The 25,102-nt window shown below is 38.9% G+C and overlaps 1 protein-coding gene and 1 long non-coding RNA gene across 23 annotated transcripts in view; one reads left to right on the forward strand and one right to left on the reverse strand.

Annotated features, from left to right (window-relative positions):
- Window positions 1-58: 58 nt before the first annotated feature.
- LOC135303039 (uncharacterized) lies at window positions 59-2,885 on the reverse strand. The gene is made up of 2 exons (XR_010364578.1): window positions 1,356-2,885; window positions 59-418 (listed from the first exon to the last, which is right to left on the reverse strand). It is a non-coding gene; the product is annotated as an uncharacterized LOC135303039 (long non-coding RNA).
- A 115-nt stretch (window positions 2,886-3,000) lies between these two features.
- GPHN (gephyrin) overlaps window positions 3,001-25,102 on the forward strand; it is a 266,641-nt gene continuing 244,539 nt past the window's right edge. For 19 of the 22 annotated variants that reach the window (XM_064424218.1, XM_064424222.1, XM_064424221.1 and 16 more), the window contains exon 1: window positions 3,001-3,133. In XM_064424218.1, the coding sequence (XP_064280288.1) occupies window positions 3,070-3,133 (64 nt within the window). In that variant the 5' untranslated portion in view covers window positions 3,001-3,069. Of the gene's footprint in view, window positions 3,134-5,619; window positions 5,657-21,112; window positions 21,165-25,102 lie in introns of those variants that run through there. The other 3 variants (XM_064424219.1, XM_064424227.1, XM_064424229.1) reach the window with 3 other exon arrangements.

Genomic DNA, 25,102 nt, shown 5'->3' on the forward strand with positions numbered 1-25,102 from the left:
GAATATTGTGCTATATCAGTGGCTACACATAAAATGTTTATACTCTTCTTTTTCAAAATTTATAGATCAACACAGAGTATTTAAACATATCATAAAGTAATAACCTGTAATAGACTGACTTTAAAACAATAGCTGAATTGGAAAATCTTTTTATTTCAAGGTCTCAGCCTTAGTTTCCTGACTCTTTACAGACTCACATGAATAAGCTGGAGGTACAACTTTGTTTTCTATCACTTAACCATTGAGCCAGCTAGTCTCTTGACCTTACTTGGATTTGCACCAGTGGCACAAATTAAAATGTTTTAAATTTGATTAATGATTTATTAAACCAGCTATTTAATGTCTTCAGCAGGATCTGCACCAATGGCACACAGTTGAAGATCCATGTCCCACTGCTGATCCAAACATCCTACCAGTTCTAAACAAAACAGAATAGAGAAATTATAGTTAAGGAGTCACTGAAAAAAGAATCAGACCTACATGACAACAAAATTATAGAAATTATACTGAATACTTATTCTAAATATGAAGTGTCTGATCACTTTCAATGAGAGTTTAAATCATCCTTTCCCACACTGTAATGAAGAAAACAAACTGCTATCTTCTTGTAATCATACTGAAGGATCATTTAAAAAAAAAAACAAAACCATTTCTACAGGTTACTACAGAAGTTAGTACAGGAGCTTCCTGTCTAACTGTTTTCCCCAAATGAGTAAAAGATGTAATTCAGTGGTGCTCAAGATAAACTGAGAAAGCCACTCTGTTTCCCAGTAGGCCACATGGAACAAGCAGGGCTGGCAGAGCCAGCTTGGTGAAAAGGCAGTGCTTCAGTCAACGGAGAGACACTGATAATTACCAGCTGGCAGACAAAATAATGTAAAAAATTTGCTGAGAGGTTGCTGAATTGAGTTATACTTCAACTCTGCCATGACCAGGGAAAAATGTGACTATCAGCTTTATATTGACTTTGATGAGGAAAACTTGTTTTTCTCTGGATAGTCAGTGTGAACTCCAGCGTGGATTGCTAGCACATTACCTGGAATGTGTCCCTGCGGTAAAAGGTTTCTGCATCACACACACTTGTTTTCTTACTGTGTCACAAATTTGACTGCAGGACATCACCCATTCACAACCTTCTCTTGAACTGTCATGGATCTACCACCTAATTTACAAGGCTTTTCATATCACAGTAACAAACCCCCTGTTATCAATTTCAGCTTCTTCTTTACTCAGTCTTTTAAAAATTTGTTAACTCACTTTATTGCTTTAATACAATCATCTACTACATTTTTATACAAAAAAATTTCTCATACAAATCTCTCTAGTAGGCACTTATAAGTCCAGAAATAACAAACCTAATGCTGCCAGTGAAATCTGAATTTTGCTCCTCCTTCTTACCATCCACAAGAGCAACAAATCAACAGGCTACACAAGGAGACTGAGATGCTCTGAATAAACAATACTGTTTTTAGGGTGTGAGAATCCTCTGCAGGAACTACAAAATGTCAAGCTATTTGCTCGCACTTTAGATAATTTCAGATACATTTGCAAAAAAAAAAAGTCTTTTTGCCTTGTCTACAGCAGAACATTCAACAAATAGTGTCTGAACCCGTGAGGGAACGGCAGTATGAGCACCAGCGATGCAGTATATCTTCAGTAACCATGCTGTTTTGGGTTCAGGCTTACACCCACCCACATATGTTGTATTATACCATTGCATAACCAGAGATCCCTGGAGCCTGCATTCTCAGTCTCTATGGCTGCACACACTGCAACTGCTGTGCCAATACAGAAATACTGATAGCGTGTGCTGGTGCACCACCCCACCAAAGTGCTACTAGTGCGACTTTCCCAGAGACAGCAGAGGATATTTCTTCAGCCATTTCTTTCTTTCTTTTTTTTTTTTCTTTTTTTTTTCTTTTTGGCACTAGTCGTTCATCTAGAAGGATGCTAAGGAGAAAACTGAAGTGGTTCATTTATGTACATGCAAATTACAAATGCTTTCAATAACTGCTTGTTAGTAGGCAGTCAAAAGGAGACTAATACAGAGTCTGCTATTAGTAAGGCACATTGAAAATGCAAGAGGAATACACAAAAATATAAAGATCTGTTGAAATTGGGGGACTTGAATTTTGACAATGGGTTACCATTTGTAGTTGATGATGGTGCTAATAAATGTGGAAGACATTTGCCTACATATTCATTCAAAATGAGTTTAAATATTTGCTTCCTGAGAGTATCCAATGTAACATCAGTAAGACAAAAAAAGATGACGGTAAGTTGCTTTGCCAAAACAACTGTTGCTTTGTCCGTGTAACAACAGCTTTAGTCTCAGTAAAGGGCTCACAGGTGAGAGAAGAGGCCTGGAGAGGTAGAAAAAACACCCTGCTGAGGAAATTGGTGGGGGAAAAATGGTATGTGTGTATCTCTAGCCTGGGGAACAGGGGGCTCGGGGGTGACCTCCTGGCTCTCCACAACCACCTGAACGGAGGCGGCGGCCAGGAGCGGGGCGGCCTCTTCTCCCGGGCAGCCAGGGACAGGACACGGGGACACAGCCTGGAGCCGCGCCAGGGGAGGCTCGGGCTGGGTGTCAGGACGAGATTTCTCACAGGAACGGAGGCTGGACATGGCGAGGGGCTGCCCAGGGAGGCGGTGCAGCCACCGTCCCGGAGGTGTCTGAGGGAGCGCTGGACGTGGCTCTACTCGACAAGGCTGCTCACAGCTGACGATCACTGACGTCTTTTCCAACCTAGTTCAGTCTGTGGTTTCGTGCCAGCCAAGAGCAGGGATCATTACCATCCTTGCTTTCTGTCTTTCCCCTTTCCGCAGCCTCGGGAATTGAGCTGCCAGCCCCTGCAGTCAGGGATCCCGCGGCTCGCGCTGCCTTCTCGGCGCTGGATTGGCGCTGCCTGCGCCGCGCGCACCGCGCCGCTCGCGCGCCCTCCCGCCGCCGTCCTAGCCCTGGCCCCGCCCCCGTCCGGGCCCCGCCCCGCTCCGGCCCCGCCCCCTCTGCGCCCGCGCCGCTCCCGCACCGCCCCCCCCCCGGCAGTGCGGTGCTGCGCCGCGAACATGGCGTCGGAGGGGATGATCCTGACGAACCACGACCACCAGATCCGCGTCGGCGTCCTCACAGGTACCGGGCCGCGCCGGGCTCTGCCCTGGGGACGCGCGGGGGGCGGCCGCGGGCCGGTGCGCGCCCCAGGCCGCCCCGCGGGGTGCCCCGCCGGCCGTCTGTCTCTCCCGTGGCGGCGCCGCCGCCGCTGCGCAGGGAGCGCCCCTCCGCCGTGCGTGCGGCACCCGAAGCCCGGGCCGGGGTCGGGGCGTGGGGGCGGCGCTCCGGCCGCCGGCGGACAGCGTGAGCGGGGCCGGCCGGCAATGGGCAGCGCTGCCGCAGGCGGGCGGGCGCCGCAGCCCCGGGGACCGAGCCGGGGATAACCCGCGCGAAGGGGACGGAGCGCGCGGGTGGGCGAATGCCGGAGGGGATCGGGGGCCGGGACGCGGCCCGGCTTCCTCCGAGCGCGGCGGAGCCGCCGGTGCGAGGGCGCTGGGGAAGGGAGGGAGCCCGCGGCCGGCGCAGGCTGCGGGCCGGCAGGTGCCGGGCCTGCCTTCCCCGGGCGGGAGGCGGCCTCTGCTCCCGGCCGCGGGAATGCCCAGCTCGGCACGCTCCGCACGGCAGCTCCTTTGGGATGGCTCCTTCCCCTCCCCCTCCCCGGCCTTTACTTTGGGGATTGGGAGGGGGTGGGTGGGGATGCCTGTGCCTGTGTGCTCTCTGTTGGGAGGGGGAGGAGGGCATTTATGATGCTGCTGCTCGCAGCGCACGGATGATCCTGTAATAAACCCGTGGCACATGACCTGCGGCGTTGCACAGAAGGGCTCCCGGAGCCGGTGCGGGTGTGCCGGGCTGGGGCTCCTCTGCCGGGGTCTCGGCGGGTATCCCGGTGCCCCGCGCAGGGGGACGCGCCCAGGAGCCGGGCCCCGAGGGGTTCCGGTGTGCACGGCCGTCAGCGCCGCTTCGGGGCGAGGAAGGGGCGAGAGATACCGGCGAAATTTTTAGGCGTCAAGCTCAGTAGGTTTCACCGGGAGCCTGGGAAGACATGATTGTTCATGGAAAGCAGCGTTGTGAGCTCGCTTAGGAGTAGGAGGATGCTTGAGTGAAAGAGGGGACACTGATGGGAGAGGAGGCCTGGAGTTAACCCTGGAGTTATTTATCACCGCCAGCGGTGTTTAACCCGAGCGGCGTTCCGAGCCCGCGGGAGCCCCCGGCGCTGTTCCTCTGCCGAGTGCTGATCCCGCTGCCGGGAGCCAGGGGTGTCGCGGGGGCTGGAGCCTTCCCCTCCTTCCCTTCCTGGGAAGCGCTTGGCCGCAAGGTGATTGTAACAATATATCGCTAGAAAAGCACCGTAGATACAAGTGGAAATCCTTAGCGTGCTTGTAAATTCCAGGCAGTCACATCCTTGATATGGGTAGAGCGTGTTGGACCAGATGCAAAAGTCACATGGGGGGTTTGTTCCCTTTGTTCCTGAAGGATAGGACATGTGTGCCACTACCTATTATTGTAAAAGTGAAAGTGGGGAGGGAGTGCCAACACAGTGCATATTTCTCTTTGCATATTTTGTACAACTTCATGGTGTGTAAGTTGGGTTATTATTTTCTTTTGATCAGAGAGTTGTAATAATTTTCACATGTAAGTGTTCCCAGAATGCAGTACTGGGCACATATGGTGTTATAATTTAAATAACGATTTAGTCTCTCAATAGGTTCAGATAGTCTTTCAGAATACACTTATTTGGTACTGTAAATCCTGTTTGATCATTGTTAAACTCTTTTAACTTTGTATCATAATTTGTAATTTCATTGAGAATAGCTTCTGGCCTAATTTTAGTAGTTTTGATTTTAGAGGAAAGCCAAGAGGCATAACCAAACAGAACAGTTTTAGGGTTTTTTCACCTTAATGTAATTGTTTTGAATTCCAGGCTAACAGTTTTTGCAAAGAATTACTTTCCCATTTTGAAAGGGGACACCTTGGTTTCTTACAATTTTCCTAGCCTCCCTTTTTGTGTGTGTTTGTAAACCTGAAATAAAATGTTATTTTCTGCTCCAGCATGTCCTTTAACCTGGAAACAGAATATTTGTACTTTGGGGGATTTGGACCCCCTAGCTGTTTCTGCTGTTTCAGCTATGAAAAGACAGCAAATTAAAAAATGTACTCTTCTTAATAATTGCTGCTGTATGGAGGAATAAGTGTAGGGATGAAAAGGTTAGGTATGTGAACTATTTTTTTTTAACATTTAGAATAGCTTAGTGATCAGAAATTAGATCATTAACATAACATGACTCCTTTAGCTTTTCTAATTAAGATCATAGGCATATGTTTGTTTTCTTAGCAGTATATACTTGTGGTCTTATCAGCACAGGCATACAGATTTATGCTCCTGTTAGACTTGGTATACTCAGTTTAGAAAATAATCAGTACTGCACCTTATGGTTATACTCAGATGGAATTTAAATTTACTTAGGAAGGAGTAATTCTGTTGAATTAATTTGGAGTAAAGTTGCGTGTTTATATTTAAATGAGGACATGTAAAAATTATTTGGGCACATTGTTATTCTTATCTGTTGTAGAGACTGATGCACATGGCTCCAGAGAATATTGAGAGTGAGTAATGTTTGTCATAAAGCTTAGTTTCATTACATTGTTTTGTTTTGAGCAAGTATTGTATTTAGTTTTGCTTGGTAGACCTCTGTGTTTGTGTATGTATTGCTAGTTTTCATCTAGAAACAAATGTGTATTTTTTCACTTGTGGCAAATTTGGACAGGTACAGTGGATTAGAGAAATAGAAATCTTGGTTATTGTTTACTTAACAATAAGTAACTTGACTGTGTTCAAATGCAAATTTATGCAGAATGTAGCACTTTGGGCTTTTTTTACAAAAATTACTTGTTAACTTTTCTTATTCCCAAACTGTCAAGGTCTTTTAGTTAAGAGTCAATGATGAGAACGAAGTCCATAATTAGGACATTTTCTCAGCGTGAAAGAACTGTCTTCCTGAAATCAGGAAAAATACTTTTGTGTATACAACATCTATGGACTTGGAGATGACACTCATGCTTATTTTTGAGTCTGTGTATAGAAAGTTGTAGAGTTAGGCTTCTTTACTGAAACAGGAGGAAATATACAACTGACTGATTATGAAACTGTGAAACTTGCGAACTACAGGGTTATGTCTTATGCACATAGGAAGCCTCACTGGTTTGTGGATAGAAATATGAATTCTAATCTTTGTGTGTTATCATTTCAATAACTTTTCTAATTTGTGAAGAGTGGAACCGTGAAAATGTCATAAACCAGGGTTTAATGAAGTGTTCAGATTCAAGATACTGCTTACTTAGGTTCCAAAGTTTGGAACCTGCCTTTCATATGTAGTGCAAGCATATGAGCTACTAATAGAGCTTCAGTATTATGTTGTCGTGAGTTTACTTTTATGGTAAAATGCATTTTAAAAGGGCTGTGGTGCTAACTGTCAAATTGGGAGATTTTTGTGATGGAATAACAGAGTTGGACTCACAATGTCCAAAGCTTAGTCATTTAAGTGTTCTGGATATCTACTTTTAAAAAGGAAACAGTCATAGAGAAAGAAGAAATGTGGGGTAGATAAATGAAAAAGAGGAGAGATCTCCACATTCACAGTAAAGGCTGGATTCTATGCATGCTCTGTAGGTACTGTTGTGCATCAGTGCTTCCTTAGTAAAGTACAGGTACAGAATTACTCTGGTTGCCCCTTGCAAGCCTTTCATGTTTGGGATAGCTCTAACAGAATAGTTGTTAATCAGTTACCAGTGGTGTCAGGTTGCTGGACCTAGTGTACTAAGTACAGAATTTTGTAATGTTGAAGTTGGCTAGAAAAGAGGAGAAATTGTGTGCTCTGGCCAGAGTTGAATCAATATTAGGTCATCCTTCACTGGTGGTGGCATTGGTAACAGTTATATAATCTGTGACCTTTCTTGTTTTGTCAGTGACTAAAGCAGACCCTTGACTGGAACCGTCCAGAGAGTTCTGAATGATGTTGCCATCTCCACTAGCCCAATGGAAAAAAACATACTCTCTTTCTCTCTGGTTGCTCCTGTTCTGTGATTTTTTTCTCTCCATCCCCATTATCTTCTTATTTGCTTCTCTTCTTGTTTTCTCTCCAGTAAGCATTTAATGTAGCTGGCCAAAACTGGAGGTTTTGTTACATGTTTGGTTTTTTCAGAATATTAGTGATAAAAATTTATCAGATTTTGGGTTGGCTTATAACTTCATTCAGTTTGTCTGCTTTTGAGGCAGGTCTGTCAGAAAGTCCTCACCAGATATGAACACCATTTTCTGTCTTTGCTTCTCATTTTGTATTGTTTCTTCCTTGTTTAGGGAAAAGCTTTCAGACTAACTTTTTTTCAGGACAGTTTTACTGTGTTCAGTATTGCTTTCAAGGTGGGTACAGCCTTTCCCTTTCATAAAGGGAGTAAAAGGTTTAGGCAAATTTTTCTTCAGATACATTGTTCTTCCTTTCTTCCTCTGTGTAAAGATTGAAACGTTTTCAAAGATAGCTGTTGCCATAACCTACACAGTAAAGCAGACAAATGTTTCTGAATGTGTTACTCAGACCTTGATGTCCAGGTAACCTGCAGTGAGGAAGATTGCAGCCCTGTCTTTGTGTCTGAGACTCTGTAGTTGGTTGAAATGGCTCTGAGTGTGGACATTGTGTCTGAATGTATCACTTTGAAGCAAGCTTTCTTCTGAGATGGTGAGGCCCTTATCTGCATGAGAACTGCCACCAAAGCAGTTGCCTGGGCAGATCTGAAGTTTAGTGATATGAATGTTTTGTAAAAATTATCTTTGAGAAATGCGGCAAACAAAATACTTAGGGTGTCACTATATGTTGATCAGACTGTTTTAGAAATGTATTGGTTGTCTGTTTCCCAACTAAAAAGTCATGTGCCTCTTTCCTATTTGATGAGGTACCTTCTCATGACTTTCCTCTAACTGTTCATTAATAACATGCAAGTTGCAAGATCTCTTAGCGATGGTGGTTCTGTTCATACTTTGGAATTAGTGGGAAACTTTCTAATAGAGGTGTTTGAGGAAGGGGGAGGACTGACACTGTGTTTCCTAGGAGTTATTGTCAAATTGCCCTAATTGTCTAAATTGAAGTTACTTAGTTTTTTGTCTGTGATCTGACTTCGGTCCAGAATTACACCTTATTGGGCACTTTTCTTCAAAATATATATTAAAGGCAGTAACATCTCCTGGGAGTCTTAGTTAGAGAAATGCTGTGCTTCCATTAAAACATTCTGGATTCAGAGTAACATTGATTTTCACCTTTCTTAATTGTACAACTATCACAATGTTGAGTTTATCCATAGAAACTAGGAGATCTCTCTGTTTGCCATTTGTGGCCGTACATCTTTCTTTTTTGACTTTTTATGTGGCTAGGATGATGAGCTTAATCTCGTGAACGTGATCAGTAAAATTGCCTCATTTCTTCTTTGTAGTCTAACTGTGCTTTACCTTTTAAATTTAGAGGAAGAAAATCCTTGCTTCCCCCCCCATTTTTTAGTGCACAGTATGGAACAAAAATAGGTGGCTGCAATGTCTCTGATACAGCAGACTCTTGTACTTAAAGTTTAACTTGCTTGCTCTAGTACTGTTTCTTTTGAATGGGAAGAAGTAGAAACACTGAAACTAAAAGCATCTAAAGAAAGAGATTAAGTCATACATGTATAGTTGGGAAATAATACCTACTTGCATAAGAAATGGCCATTAATTTGGAGATTTATGTGTTTTTGTAGATCAGGGATAAGAAGTCTTGTGTACTCAGTGTTTCTTGATTTGGAGTTTACTTATCCAAATACAGTTGAAAGACTTCCATCTTCACCCACGCTCCATGTCTGTGGTTCATATTTAGCAGCACAGAGCATACCCATTACAGCATGTTTTCATTTGCTTTTCTACGTTTATATTTATCTCCTTTTCCAGTACTGCAGGAAAAATTTCCATGTTATTTACCTTAAAAATTAGTGATTGTGAATTTCACGAGGACCGTCTTAGTTCTGGGATAACCTTTAGTTGGTCTGCTGGCTTTGTTAATTGGACAGTAACAGAATGTGTGATAATCAGGCCATGTTTTGGAAGTCTAGCATACAAAATTCTGATATACAGACACAGAATTCCACCTTTAATGTTGATTTAGCCATAGCTGACTGGGTTTTTTTGTAGGTAAGCAAGTATAGATGCTGCTGTCTGCGATTTGTGAGATTGTTATGCAACAAGAGGACATAATAACTAGAAATGAGAACAAATTTTAGTTCTTATTAGATATTTGTAATGTCTTGAAGTGTGGATTAAAGAAAAGAAATAATTTACATTCTGTTCATATATGTAGATGCGTTATGCAACTCTCCACTTCTTACACAGAAATGGTCTTATATTTGTAGTGTTGTGTATGGCAGGATTCTTCTTGAAAGTTTAACAGAATTCCTGAAAAAGGTGTCCTTGGGGAACAGAAGGGTAATAACCATAAGGGAAAAGAGCAGGTAGCAGCCCTTTTCCTGTGGGATGTTTTTAATTAATAAAAAAAGAGCATAGCCTTTTGGCTGTTTTATTTTATTTTATCACAAAACAATTGAAAAAATAAGCTAAATTTTAAAAAGAACAGTAATTGCATTAAAAGTGCTTGGGAAAAATAGACTTAATTAGGCAGTTATCTTAGAAAATTTCATTTTGCAAGTAAGAGACTTGTATGTGATATTTTGTTTACTTGTTTTGTTTTCAAACTAATTTACTGAGGCCTATTTTATGCCTAACTTGTCAAGTGGAAAAAAATTAGCATAAACCCTTAAGAATAATCTTCTGTGTACATTTTGCAAAATCCTGCAAAACAGGGCTCCATCCTGCTGTTACAATGTGGGTGAATGATGTAAGGAATGAAATGCATTGTCTTTTTCTTATACTATGAGATAAGCAACAAGACTTCCACTGTCTGACTTCAATGGTTGGGGAATAGCTTTGTATAACAAAACCTATTTTTGAGCAGTAAAATGTTTTTTGATATATACCATGACCTTCAAGAACTGACTCAACATGAATTTAGCTTTATATACATTACATAGAACAGTAATTTTAATAATTACAGACGTATTATGACATTTCATTATGTATTCAGCATCCAGATTGTAGAAGTAGACCTATAAAATAAATATATTAAGAATTGCTTATGTACTTACAATCACAACTATAGAAATACATATTTTTACTTTTCCTTTTCTAATTCAATTATGTCACTTACTATGTAGTAAAGTGAAGAACGTGAAGAACCAGAATACACCTGGGCTTTGAACTACAAAATTTTTGTGTGCTTTTAGTACTTACTATATGGTTGTGAAATTGTTAGTTTTCTTGATTGTCCTGTATATTGTAGAGAATTTATGTGGAGTATTTTTCCTTTAAAAAAATCTTTAATGCATGGATTTTGTTGGTTTTTTTGGCTATTGTATGCGACTTTTGACATCTAAAAGTGGAAATTAAAGTATATGTTAAATTATATTGTGTGGTTTTGTTTGGGTTTGTGTTTTTTGGGGGTTTTTTTCCAGGTGTTATAGTCTGGATTTTTTGGGAGGTGGTATTATCGGTGCTTTTCTTTTTTTTTTAAGATGTATGCTGGAGGGGATTTAAATGCATACTGAAATCTAGGAAGTAAGTTGTTTATTCAGAATCATTTTGTGGGAAGTTGTATGGATGAAAAATAATACACATTCTTTGGGAATTATAAAGAATTGGAGTAAAGTGTCTTGCAGATCTGACTCAGAATGGAAAGGCTTCTAGAACCTCTACAAATGATGTTTGTCCTTAAAAAAAAAAAAGGAAATTCCCTTTATTCTTATCAAGCTGATTTTGGTGCTGTGAGATGGGCCTCTTAGGAAGGAATTGATAACAGGACCTGAGGTGAAGTCTGTAAAGTCTTAATCCATTAATGCTTGAAGAAACATTGAATATGATACTAGTTAGGAATTCTGCAAACCAACATACTTCTACACTGCTATTTCTTACCCCTTCTTAAAACAATTCTCATGGGTTCAGGAAGACAAATCAGACTGCCAAAGAGATGTTGTTGGGCAGGTATGTATCCTTCTACTAGGTAACTGCAAATCCTGTGCTGGGAAAGTGTGAGTGGCAGTAAGTTTGTGGAAGAAGAAGATTTCCAGGTATTCAGAGAGATATGACGTAGCTTCTACTGACATGACTCTCATATGATGTAGTGTAGTGACATAGCAGTGTAGATGGTGAGAAACCAAAGGCTTACTATGGATCCTGTCAGAAACTTCACCTCAGAAAAGATTGGGAGAAAGCAGCAAGATGCCTAAAGTAAGTACATAACTTGTGAGAAAAATGCTAGTTTTTTAGTCTAATTTCTCGTGTTAGTTGTGTGAATACTCAAGGCAAGACATTAAATAAGCCTACAGCAAATCAAGGCTCCTTAAAATCAACTGCCTTGAAGATAAGCTTGAATAAGCTGTAAATTAAGCATAGTGAGGAAAAAAGTTGTGAAACACCTTTAAAAGAGTGCAGGGACAAGTGTTTCTGTGGATAATACACACAAACCTCCAGGGATGCTGAGATAAAGTTGCAACAGGTGTTCCTATGTGTGTAACTCCTGCTGATTAAAACTTTACCATTGCTGATATGCTGATTTAATACTTAAAAAAAAGAGTAGTATCATATTCATAAAACTAATGTATGTAAAATGGGGTGTTTGGAGAATGTTTTTGTAGTCTCCAGGTTTTTCTCCTGTTTTTGTGGTGTCCTGAAAGAATTCCTTCTTAGATAGTTGCTCTGATGGTTTTTCTTTCCCTTGATAGATGTTGTAAATCAGTGTGGTATAACTCCACAGCTACTACAATTTAGCTGCATCTAAATCTAAGTACTTCTGGTTTTTGTACAGTGTACTTATGGTGGGCTTTTTAAATGAGTGCTGTAATCAAGCGGACTGAAAAGTTTGCAGGGGGAATTTCTTTCCCCCCTAACCTTCTATTGCTAGAGATTCCAAACCCTTCGGGTCATGTGTACATATATCATAGCATTAAGCTAACAAAATAAAGAAAAGAAGAAATGAGTAAAAGATATGTAGAATAAACCAGGAGGCTGAGGAGGGTTTTTAGAGTTTTGAGAGAAATCTCTTCACTTTTTCAAGTAAATGTGACTACAGGGTAGTGCTGTATGATGTAATTCTTTGGAAAGAAGGCAAGGCACAGAACTTAAAAAATTTGGGAATGGTGTTGTTAGTAAGATGTATGTGGTTCAAGTTGGGTATATTTGTTCCAGAATCTTATGTTTCAGAACCTAATGTTATTCTGATATCTATCTTTTAGGAATGTGCTGTTCCACAGTAGGAAGGTAAGCTGTCAAGCCTTAAGATCTGATCTTGCGGTTAAATTCTAGCATGATAAGAATTAAAACTGTTACCAATGTCTCCAGTGTGCAGGACCTTCTAATCTGAGTGAGACTCAGACTTTTTTCTTAGCATCAAAAATCAAATTGGAAACTCTAAAGTTCATGTTAAAAGCAACTGATGAAAAAAGCAACTGATGAAGAATTTCCTGTGGTTGTTAAGTTTCAAGGAAGCTCACCTGCCTGTTCCTATTTCTTTATTCCAAAGGGTATAGCTCTAGTTTATGCACAATGGTTTCTGTACATGACTTTTCTCTTTGGCTTGGCAGTTGATCAAAGAGAATTAGAGAAAATACTAGTTGTCATTTCACCATTGTTATGTCAGAAAAGGGTTCAAGTAGACTTTCTGTGAGTGCTTTGATGAACAGAACATCTTTCTGGAAAAGCCATCTGAGGCAAATTTCTGTATAGCATTAAACTGGGACATCATGGATTATCTTTAATATTAGAAAAATCTTTTAATTCCTTGATAGCATGTCTTGTATTCCATTATTGTTATGTGTAAGTTGCTGTGAGGACTCATCAAATCATAAGGGAGATTTTAGATGTGAAATAGTAATAATTTTCAGTATTTCTTACCAGAATAGTAGCAGCTTTTGTATACCCCAGAATAATTTTAGCAGGTCTTCACATTCAGATTAGTCCTGCACCGAACAAACACCTGCTAAAAATGTTCTACCTTTGCTTCAGCCTCCAGAAAGTAAACTCAGCTGTGCATATGAAAAGTGTGCTGAGGAAAACTACTTTAAAACGAATGATTGAGATCTTATTAGCATCTAGAAAGCAGCTAATGATTAGGGCACATTCAGGAGCTTTTCAGTGTTTTTGATGTTGGGAAAACATCAGCCTGGAGCCATTTGAGGTGATAGTAAAATACATATTCTAATTTCTTCTAACTATAAATTTAAATCCCCTAGATGCTGACATTCCAACTAGCAGCCATTGCAGAAAAAAGCCCCTCAGATGTACAAATTCCCTGTATTTGGATAATTAGGTACTCTCTCAATTCTTCAATGATAAGTAGCAATTAAAAAAAATATTTTGTGCTGTACCTATGTAAGTCTTTTGACTGTAATTCAGTTGGTTAATTTACCTTAAGTGATTTCATTCAGTGAAAGTAAAGTATTTGATATCGAGTGCTGCTGCTTCAGAGAAACAGATCTTAGTACTGGGGGCTTCACCACAGACTGTTGTGTGTGTTTTGCCTCACACTAGCTCAAAACCAATGGAGTGACCTCAGTAATTGTTGGAGTGCATTAGGTGCACTTGTGGAGTGCATCTCGTTTAGGTTTGTCCAAAGTGAATTCCACATCATACTTTGAGTCTTCTCTGCAGTGTGAACCAATGTGTGGTGACTGGGGACTCTTGGGAGGCAGGTTAAAAGCCACATTTTTGGACCAAGCACAAAAAACTAATACAGACACACTGTTGTTTTTTGCCTCCACAGAGCAGTGTGTGTGCCTCTTAAAATTCTTGTGCATGCCAGAGGGGTCTTCCAGTGGGTAGCAATACAGAGACCTTCCTAGAAATGGAAGGTGACCAGGGAGATACTGGCTCTTGAACTGCTCTTGTGCATTTTGTGAAGGTGATGTGGGTGAGGGCATAACCTTTGAATATTTGGATGCTCTAGAGAAAGTGAGATGTCTTTTGTTAACTAGCCTTTAAATGACTCTTAACTTAAAATAGCCCAAGGTCAATTTCAGTAGTATGTAGAAGTATTTCAAATGTCCAAAACTGGCCACAGAATTACAAATTTTTATAAAAGCTATAGCTGAGAAAATAACAGAAAAAGCATGTTTAAATTAATCCTTAGTTTGAACAGGCCCTCCTTGTACTTAGTTTCTGACTGTTTGTTAGGAAAATATATGAAGCACCTTTTCAGGGATTTTATCTTCCTGCATTCACTACATCTCAAGGTGAGTTCCTGAGAGAATTTTCTTCTGGTGTACCATGCAGTCTGCTATAGAACTTTAGAACACAGGACTCTGTCCAGGTTTAATCTTGGGTATGATTCTATCATCATTCCTCTTGTTCACTGCCATGCCCAGCTGTGCTGGCATAACCTGTTGTGTGGCTGTGCAGACAGGGAACTGAAACAGCTGAAAATTACCCTGCCAAAAAAGAAAAGGATCCTCTTGAGCTGAATCAGTTGTGTGATCTGGTTCAGCCCTGAGCTCTGCAGACTTCTGCTCCTGTAGGTGAATGGTGAACAAGGATGGCAATTTTTTACCTCTCTTGTAATTTTTTTCAGTTCTGTTCTGTCTCACTTCTATCCTGCCATTTCTATCCTCTGTGCAAAACAAACTTAACTGGCTGACCTAGTGGAAAAACTGCTCTTCTTTTGAGGAATTAGTTTTCTGCTGCCGGAACAAACTGAATCAACTCGGCAAGGGACCTCAGGAGTGCCAGTTTGATAGAGGAACTGGATTGTACAGCTAGGATAGGAAGAAGTGGGAGATAGGACTTCTGTTTTCTCAACACAGCTCAAACAGATGTAATCATGTTCTAATTTTGTGTAGTTCACTTGAATAATTGTGAAGGTGGTCTTGACACTCCTTTATTTGGCTGTGTTGCCTTCTTGCATGCAACAGGCCAGGTGTCCTCTTGGTGGTATTTACCAGCTTGTGCTCATGGACAAGCAAATATACTGCCTCTGCTCAATAATGAGGAGTAAAAAAGACATAGTGAGGGAAGGGAATTCCTATTACAGGGAATTTTTTGAGGAGAGGGTAAGTCAAGATCTATTTTTCCATTTTGTATGTAAATATATTTGATTCATGTAGTAGTGGGTGAATATGAAGGCTGTGCTAGGCATTTATGCTTGGCAAAGAGCTGAACATCTGAGAACTTGCATGGTAGGTAACTAGAAAAGCTGAACATTAGATTTCTGCAGTGTTAAATTTGGGGAAAGGTGAACACTATGTTACACATCTTCAGGCACAGAAGGTCATTTTATGAATTTATTAATTTTTTAATAGTCAAAATGTCTAACATTAGTTTTTCTAACTTCTTATCTTGACAATAGTATGCCTGACACAACTAATTTGAAGACTATATACATAGAATTAATATGCATACCCACATAAACATTTATTATAGTGTATATCATTAATTTTTAAAAAAATAAAAGTGACACACTTTTGCCAGTTCTGATTTCCCTTTTGCTTGAGGAATTTCTTTGGCACCATTCAATCTGTCATCTTACTTGCACTCAGTATAGTTTTTCTAAGCCTATCTCTAACTCAGTCTAGTATTATGCTAACTCTGAGGCTGCTGGCCTGATATGTACTAAATGGCAGATGATGTGCTACTGACTTGCTTTTCTTCTGTTGTTCACCTGTCTGTATACCAACTAATTAAAACATCTGCGTGCAAAATCATAATGTAATTTCATTTCTGCCCTTCATACCTTCTTGCTGATGTGAACAGAGTCATTACCTTTTTCTTGAGTGGGCTGTTATCCATGTGATTGATGGAGGTAATTGGAACAGCCAGTCAAAGGCATCAGCTCTTTGGCTAAGTCAGGCTTTGAGATTCTTGATATTTCCTTAAAATGGGGGTGAAGATGAGGATAGATATTTTTGTTGTATAATTGTGGTCAGTGAACCATGTGCACTTACTTATTTAAGTCTCTAACTGCAACTCAGAAGCCTGCTGGTCCATGCATTTGTCTAATATTGTGTGTTTTCATGGTCTCCATGGCTACTAATTATGTACAGACCACGGTTTTGGTATCAAACACTGCGGATTGATAAAGTTAGCTAGCTAAACTGAGTTTTGTAAATTGCAAATGTAAGGAATGTCTTCAGTACTAAGGCACTTCTGTAGTGGAAGTCTGATTTTTGAAATAGCAGAAAATACTGAAAAGCTGTAGTCACCGTAAAAGCAATTATAACATAAATATACAGTTTGGCTAGGGAAAAAATTAAGGATTAATAATAAAAATGGAATTTTATGGGAAATGGAAGAAAAAGGAATTGTAGAAGGAATTGATAACCACATTATGTAAAATCAAAACAGTATTATAAAGGACAGCTTCTAGCAAATAATACAGAAACTAAGGTTATACAAATGAGGTGTGAAGGCTGTTAATGGACAGCAGACAAGCTCAATAGGGAAAAGATTTGTGTGCATAAGAATTATGCATCTGTAGGTATGTGCAAGCATCCTGTTCACTAGAAAATCTTAACAAGAGCAAAATTAGCAAATTGGTTTTATGAGATGAATAGAGTAATAAACTAAATATACTGGATGTTCATAATCCCAATAGCCTTTCCTTAAAAATCCCTCACTGAGCCTTTTTCAAAGCTGAAAAGTATTGAATCTTTTAGCAATTCTTTTATTAATTATTTTTTTACTCCATTGTATTAATAGTGAAATTAATCCCACCTAGAGCTCTCATCTGTCCATGAGCTCTCATTTTCCCAGCAAAATTATTCCTATGTATGGTGAACAAAATGTGAACTGATCCAGATGATAGTATTTTGCCAAGCCAGCTTTCAGTGAATTTCTTTCAGTTTACTATGAGTAAATGCTTGTGCCCACACAGCAGAGAAGGGAGCAAGTTTCTGCCAGTGTAAAGAAAGTGGAAATTTTTTTCTTTTGCTAATAATGCATGAGAAAAACTGATCTTTTGCCAAGACATTAGTGGTCCATATTTGGGGAGTATACTGTTGCCAGGCCTTCAAAACTTGTATTTTTACTGTAGTGCACTTTTATCAAAATCAGAAGATACGTTCTTTGAAAAGATTGCATGGATACGATTACCCTTTGTAGCCTTGTGCACCACCCATTGACCGCTGCTTTCAGTTTCAGAGTCAGTGGCATGAGGCTGCACATAGTGCTCCAAAAGTCAGTTACTAGTCATTCACTTAATAATGCTCACAGAAGCATATTCTGTTTGTGAGTCTGTTGGATATTTCTTTTTTTTTTTTTGATATGAAATTATCGGCTTCCTTCAGGAGACCATGAGATTTTGTTTCTTTTAATTACTTTTCTTTATTAACCTGTGTAAATTACTGGATATTTGTTGAGGTTTGAGTATTCAGTTATAGCTCCTATTACAACTGATACAAAAAAAAAGAAAGGTTTTGAAAAAAGGTGAAGAGTGGGAAACTCCCAAGAGTTTCAGCCATTCCTAATCCCCTCACCATGGAGCAAGATGCTACTACTTTCTTAATGACTGCAAGAAATTAAAGCATTAAAAACCTCAGCTGTTCCTTAAAAACAATGGAAGATGAGAATGTGAGGCCAACAAACTCATTTGCTGTAATTTTCTTCCGTGTCTGACTTTTCATCTTTGTATTTGGTATAGATTGTGCTGGCTAAATACTGGAAATGGCTTTTTAGTGCTTTTCTGCTATTTTTTGCATTGAAAAGACTTTTATTTCTGTTCTTATGCAAGTTTTATCCTTTTGTGAGTTGACAAAAGCATACTTCCTTTGGGACTGACTGTAAAATCTTTTGTTGCCTGTAACATGACAAGTTATACTGAAATCTTTCTCAGCAGTTTTGTTTTCTTGTTTATTTTTTCTTCTTTGGATGTATGTGTCTTGATACAGAGTTTGTTGATCAAATACATCATGTATCTCATTCAGATTATTTTTGGTGTTAGATGAAATAGTCAACCTCTTGAATGCAACTAGATTGAGGGTTTTCTTACAGAATTTCTACTAAATGTGAAGTGCTTCTTTTCTTGGAACTTTTTTATTTGTACCTGCTTTGAATTGACATCTCCTGGAATCTCAGGATTTCATTGTCAGGTCAGCAGTTGTAATTACCTTTGTTTCCTCATTTCTTACTTTTTTCCCCCTTAAATCTGACAGATGACAAGGCATTTCTTCCACTTTGTCTCACATTCCATAGGCAACTCCATGAAAGATTTTTCCCATAGTCCATCTTTCCTGTATTAGAATAGCTATGAGAAGAATGTGTTTTCTGTCTATAATTGCTTGTAAATATTACCACTTTTGACTGTGGTTGTTTATTTCAAGGCTTTTTTTCTCTGTGTTTCTTTCATTTTGCAGCCAGTGGCCTTTCTAATAGTCTGTTGTCCAAGAGGATATATCTGAAGAATGTACGGCTGTAATGCAGTACAAAGGAAGTAACTGAAAGAAATCACTAAAGGATATTGTGGTGGGTTGACCCTGTGCAGCAGCTGGGCCCTCACCCAGAGGCTTACTCACTGACCCTAGGCAGGAGGGAGGGACACAGTTAGAAAAGCAAAGGTGTGGAAACTTACCAGTTGAGATAAAGGCAGTTTCATAAGTGAGGAAAAGGTGTGTGCCTTACTGAGATAAAGCCAGACAATATCCACTGCTCTCCATTTACCAAGCCAGTCATCTCCTGGTAGAAAGTTGGTGTTAGGCTGGTCTTTGTGTTCTGCTGTATGTTTTTTTTCTACCTGTTAGGCACACAGGTAGAAAAGTCTAATTTTCCTTTGTATGTGACTGTGGGGGGATAGAATGTAAGAAAGTAAAGATAGTGCAGAAGGTAATCTCACCCCTGAGGAGTTGCAGCTGTACAAACTACCAAAGAGCAGGAACAGCTGCCCTTAACAGGCCACAGCTGTGACCCATGAGAAGAAGAGTGCTGTAGGAGAGTGGGTTAGCTCCTTCAGAAGGAAGTTAAAGTTTGTTGGCTGTGCTGTGAAGGAGGAGTCAGTGTTGTGAGGAGCTGCTCCTGAGAAATCATCCAGGAGGTATTGAACTTTTGCAATAAGGAGACAACAATTGAACTTTTGCAAATAAGATGACAACATGTGGTCTTCTACCAGACAAAAAGCGCCTGTAAGAAATTTTATAGCTTGTTCTGCAAATCTATCTGCCCCCTTTGTTCAGGAATACAGGTAATTTATAGATCTGTGCGAGGAAGTAATGCCCCACTGTATGGCTTTGCCATCTGGTACACATCCTGTAGGATGAAGAAAGACTTTTATGAACATTTTTTGTCTGTTCACATTGTTGGCTAATGGCTTTTCTACAGTCGGTGAGTAGCATTTTTACTTCTCTCATGTGTTAGCTTTTTGCAGTTGCTGAAAAAGCTCGGGTGATTCATCTCCTTTTCTTGTCCCTTCAATGGATTCAGAAATGTAAATTGAGCTTCCATACTTTCAAGGAGTTTCCTTGGTAAAGAAAAAAGTATACATTCTAATTAAGTGCCATTTAAATCAATATAATATGTTTACAATGTTCTCCTGGACTGTTATACAACTATCTAATGTCAATTACTGTGCATTGATGATCCATCTTAAGATACGAACTGTTTTTTTTTTTTTTGAATTATGTGAATGTAATTGAAGAAAATCCTTTTACTGGGTGACCAAATGAGAATATTTGAGTAAGGATGTGGTTTAAAGATATTTAAAGCTCACAGTACTTCACGGCTTGATACAGTTCTGTGATTTATTCTATATTAGATGCAATTTCAGATACTAGGTTTTGACTGATAACATTATTCACTGTGCATGAAGTTCTTTCTGCCAAAATACATTACTTGTTATTTATACATTATACAGATTTCTTTTATTTACCTAAGTACTTTGCAAATGCTCAGGTGAAGAGGTAATCTTGAAACTTATATGCTGCATGCTAAAAAAAGAGTTTTTACATCTCTGAGCACAAGAGCCAGCACTCAACTGATATGCAAAGTCCTGAAATAAATTTTGATTCTTGTATTAGCTTGGACTCACTCATAATTAACTTTGACTACTCTAGCCTGACTTCTAAAATATGTCTTACAAGGTAAAAACCACCCACTGGTTATTTAAGAATTTCAGGAGAGCTAGTATAATGCAATATAAAAGTTAAGACATTCTTAGAGGAGACAGTCAATCAGAGTACTAAACAAGATATCATTTATTAAATATGTATATAACAGTCTCTGAATTAAGGGCCTACATATAATTTATAAAAACAAAATTTAGGGGTTGAGAGATGCTCTTAGAACACACCTGATACTTTTATTTCTTTTTTTTTTTTTAATTTTTAAAGAGAGTGGTTTCTTAGGATTTTTCTGTGCTTGAATATGGTTTCTTATTAAGCCTTTTCACATCAGGTAACCAGGATCAGATGTGTAGAAAGCATTACATGGACAGAGCTTTGTTTTTGGACTTATTCTTTTTAGTTCCTCATTTTTTTTAACCAAATATTTTTGTATAGCATTTGTTATCTGAATAACTAAAATCCTGCTCAGTTTGTCTGCTCTGTTTTAAATGAATGACCACATGAACTCACTAATCTGTTCAAATTAGCTAATTCAGAGAAGTATAATCTGTACATTAGAATTACATAATGTATATTTTCACTGTATACTTTGCTCTAAGAGAGTCAATAGGCTTTGGATTTTTCCTCACTGTCTGTCATATTAATATTACCAAAGCATTACCTTTCTGGATGAGGCCTAAAGTGCAGTCATTAAACTAAAGGGAAGACATGATATGTAAAAAGAGTATTCTAAAAGTAATAATTATGTATTCCTTTGGTAATTAAGGTTTGCAAACCTCTTAATTTGCTGAGGCGCTACTAATCTACTGGAAATTACATACACGGAATAATACATTTTGCCTTCCTCTTACATCGGAGTGTTTATTTCTGGCTGTATCCGTTCTTGCTCCAGGGATAAGAATTTGAGATGGGAAGTTGAAGAAGCTCCAGTAGTTTTAACTTAATGTGGTACTTGAAGGTATGTAACAGTTTCTTAAAAAATGAATAAACATTTCACAACTCATTTATCATATTGATCAACCTTATGTGAACATTGCCTTTCTTGGGTGTCTTAAGGGTGGGCTTAAGATTTCTGAATGAAGACAAACAAAAAAATGGTACATGATCCAAAAGATGCAAGTTGCAAAAAGGAAGAAAAGCTGCAGCTGACATAAGAAGGTGGTTAGCGTTAACGTATAGTGTGATAATGGATGTCAGGGGCAGAGGAGGGTGTTAAGTCATTGTTTTAGACTTGTGAGGTGGATTTACTAGAGTTTGTGTGTTCCCTAAGCAGAGAATATTGTGTTGATCCAGTAATTTGGGGATATTTTGGTTGCTCCAGGCAATGCAGTATTAAAAGTAGAAGCAGCTTTAAATATTCTGTAAAATGGAATGCATTGCCTTTATTCTCTCTGTGGAGCAGTGCTATTAGGAGCTATATCCCTAGTTACACACTTGTGAAATTAAAAAAAGCTTCATGGCTGGAAGGATGCCCAAATTCTATGAAGTCTTGTATTTCTGAAGAGAGAGATAAATAGTCAATCAAAACCAGGTATCTGTAACACTTTGTAGGCTGGATCCAAAGAGAGACATCGATGTGGTGATGCTTCCGTATCTGAAACTTTAGTAGTTTGGACCATGCGGTGGGAGGGAAGAGAACAAGGTTCAGATATTTGCATTTTGAAATATCATAGAGTTTTCTTCCACTGGAAGAAAAGTTAAAGGGCAAGAAACAAAACAGAAATAGTCCATGGTGCATGGACTAGAATCTAGGTCTTCTCTCCCAGTTGAGCACCCTGGTTAATAGGCTACAGTGTGATCCTTGCTAATTGTCCAGATGCCATAGCATTTTAATTCTTAGCTGGGTAGCTACCTAGCTTTAGCAGACAGGAAGCTTGTTACTATCCAGCCTTTTAGTTTCCTAATTAAAATGCTCTTCTGGGAAATAAATGCATGGTTTGAATCCCCATATGCTAGCAGGGAATTAAAGCCAAGTGTCTTGCCTCAGTGGGAGTCTCTGTAATCTGGAATGTATCTACAGGAGAAGTTCTGCATTGGTGGTCCAAGCCATTTGTAGACCCTTGCGGACCTTGCAGTGCTGTTTCACAGCTCCTTTAACCATGGCCTTTCCCAGGGGGGTGTTTGCTGTGTTACCTTGCACATGAGCCTCCTAGCGGGTCTTGGAGCAACTTCAGCCTTCTATTAAAATTTCCACCAGAAAAATTAACTGCGTTTATCATCTCTATTTCTAGAGGTGAGGTCTTTATTGGATTACTTTGTATACGACTTGAGGGCCTGAGTTTTGCTTATATGAAAACTTTTATTACAGGCTTCCAAGTGTTCAGGCAGTGAGATGATGAGAAAACGTGCTTATCAAGCATTTGAATATGGTAGTAGCAGGAACACTGGTTTTTGTTGCCATTTAAGTAAAAATATAATAACAGTTAGCAAGTTCTGGGGTCACCCAGTCTGGATGCTTTATTAATACACCTGAAAGAGTTAAGCTGCTGGACAACCAGATTTCCTGTCAGTTGTTTAAGTTGAATCATAATAAATATATTTTTTAAGAAAATCAAAATAGCTTACTGCCTCCTTTACTTAAGAAGGTTTTTCTTTCATGGCTGCTCTGATGCCGTCTTCTTCAGTGTCTTCTCATAACAAAAATTATTTGGGTATGCTTTAAGATTGTAGCAAGCAGGAAAAAAATGTTGGGTTGCTCTCCCGTGTGTCTTCTCCACAGCCTTGTTGACATGCCATATGATTAAAAAAAAAAGAAGAAAGAAAAAAACATTTGAAATCAGTTCTCTTCCCCTTAGTTTGTTGCCTTCCTAGATAAATAATTCCGTTGTAGTTCACTGCATTTTAAAATTATGTACACTTAGTATTTTCACAATTATAATTTTCCATCCTAATTTTTTGGATAGCAGTGGTTCTGTGCAAAATCAAAATTGAAGTTCCTCCAAGTGAATGGTGTTAAGTTACTTGGTTTTGTGTTTTGGTGGGGTTGTTTTGTTTGTTTGGTTGGTTTTTTTGTTTTATTGGGGTTTTTTGTTGTTGGTGTTTTATGTTTGTTTGTTTCTTCTTGAAAAAAACACACTGTGTTTTTGCTTGCTTGCTGGACTTCTTTTCATCTGGTAAGGAAAATAGTTGTGAAAATATCAAAAGTGCTGATGTGACCTTGTCCATATCTTAGCTAGCGGGTGCCTTTAGAATAAGATGGTACTGCATCATAATTTCCTGATGAGTTACAGCATCATGATGGCATGTGCTCCCACTCAGAATCTATTTTAAGAAAGGACAGAAGCACTTTCTTATAAGTAATCTTGTACTCAAAAATACTGGATTGGAGTGAAGAAAGTCTACAAAGTAATGATGTTCTTTCTGGAGATCAAAAGAGAACTAATGGAAAAGTAATTATTTAATCTGTGTAGTTAAAAAAAAAAACAACTTGGCAGAAAAAAGTTTCAGCAGCATAATCTCTCCTTTCAGTATTAGTCTATACATCTCTCCCTATAACAGATTCACACAGAAGAAATACTAAAGACTTCCTTAAGGAAACTCATGTCCCACTTAATTAGGCAGAACTTTCAGAGACTGTTTAATGTTTAAGACTGTAGTGGCTGTTAGAAATTGCAGCATGCGTTTTGGAATTTTTTAATCAAATTTTCTGTGTAACACAGCATCTGATTTCTTTGTTAAATGTGCCTATTTTGACACAGGTTTCAGTTTGTCAAGAAAATGCAGTTCATTTGAGCACAATGATTGTAAAGGGCAAGTCTTAAGAGGAAAATTCTTCAGTATTCTGTAAATAGTGACCTACTCTTTGACAACTCTGTATTTTCCCAAATTGTAAGGGTCCTGAAAGTGTTTGAGGATACTCTGTACAATTAATGTTTGTTGAATTGACCTTAATAGGGTGAACAGTTTTTTATAAACCTGTTAGTTCACATTAGCTGTATTTTAACCCAAGATCTCTATCACTCAGCTACATTCACTGTAAACTGAACATAGAAAACCTTTTGTTATAGCCTTACATTGCACTTAGGAAACAGGGCAGCTGAGTACTACCATTATACAAACTAGTACTAATACAAGGAGAAAACTAGTAGAAACCTAAACATTTCACGTAATGAGCCATAACACTTTCTGATGGACTAGAGTATTTTTATCTTCTTTCTATGCTGTTTTCCTATGAGCTTCCCATTATCTGAATAGAGCTAATCCAAGTGTGCTATTAACACATCACTATTTCTTTAATGGCATGTTGGAATAATCAAAATTTGGAAATTGGAGCACAGAGGGGACTGACTTCACCTACCTTGCTTATTTTTACATTAACAAGATGTAGGTAAGAAATCTTAGGTCTCTGCAGTCTTCACTTGAAAATTAGGACTCTGTATTTAATGAATGAGTACAGTGAATATGTGTGTAGCAAGAATTGCATGATTAAAAAGCAAAGAAACTTCCTAAAGTTATGCTATAAAGCAGCATTCAGTTTTTAAGGTTTAATTAGTGGGGATCTGCTGAGAGTAAAAAAGGATTCTTTATTTGGAAATAGATATACCAGTTTTGCAAAGCATTCTTTTCTATACATATAATAAAATCATCTCTCTGCAAGTATTGGAATTCTACGTAATTATAGGGAATAAATATTTTTGTGGCAAGCTCCTTCCTGGCAGCAGGCTTGCCATGTTAAGAATAATTCTGGTGGAGGTAGTGTACTGATTCAAATCCAATCAAGAAATTGAAAATTACTCAGAGGAGTTTCTCCCAGGTCTCCAAACAGTATGGTGTTTTGTTCATGCTTATTTTTGTGAGCAGGTAGCCTGTAGGCTAATTGTTGGGTTTCTGTTTAAAGGTGCATTGTACACAGAATACTCACTTCATAGCTTTAAAGGGAAAAAAACCCCAAATAAA

The sequence above is a fragment of the Passer domesticus genome, chromosome 6, assembly GCF_036417665.1.
Source record: "Passer domesticus isolate bPasDom1 chromosome 6, bPasDom1.hap1, whole genome shotgun sequence".
NCBI lineage: Eukaryota > Metazoa > Chordata > Aves > Passeriformes > Passeridae > Passer > Passer domesticus.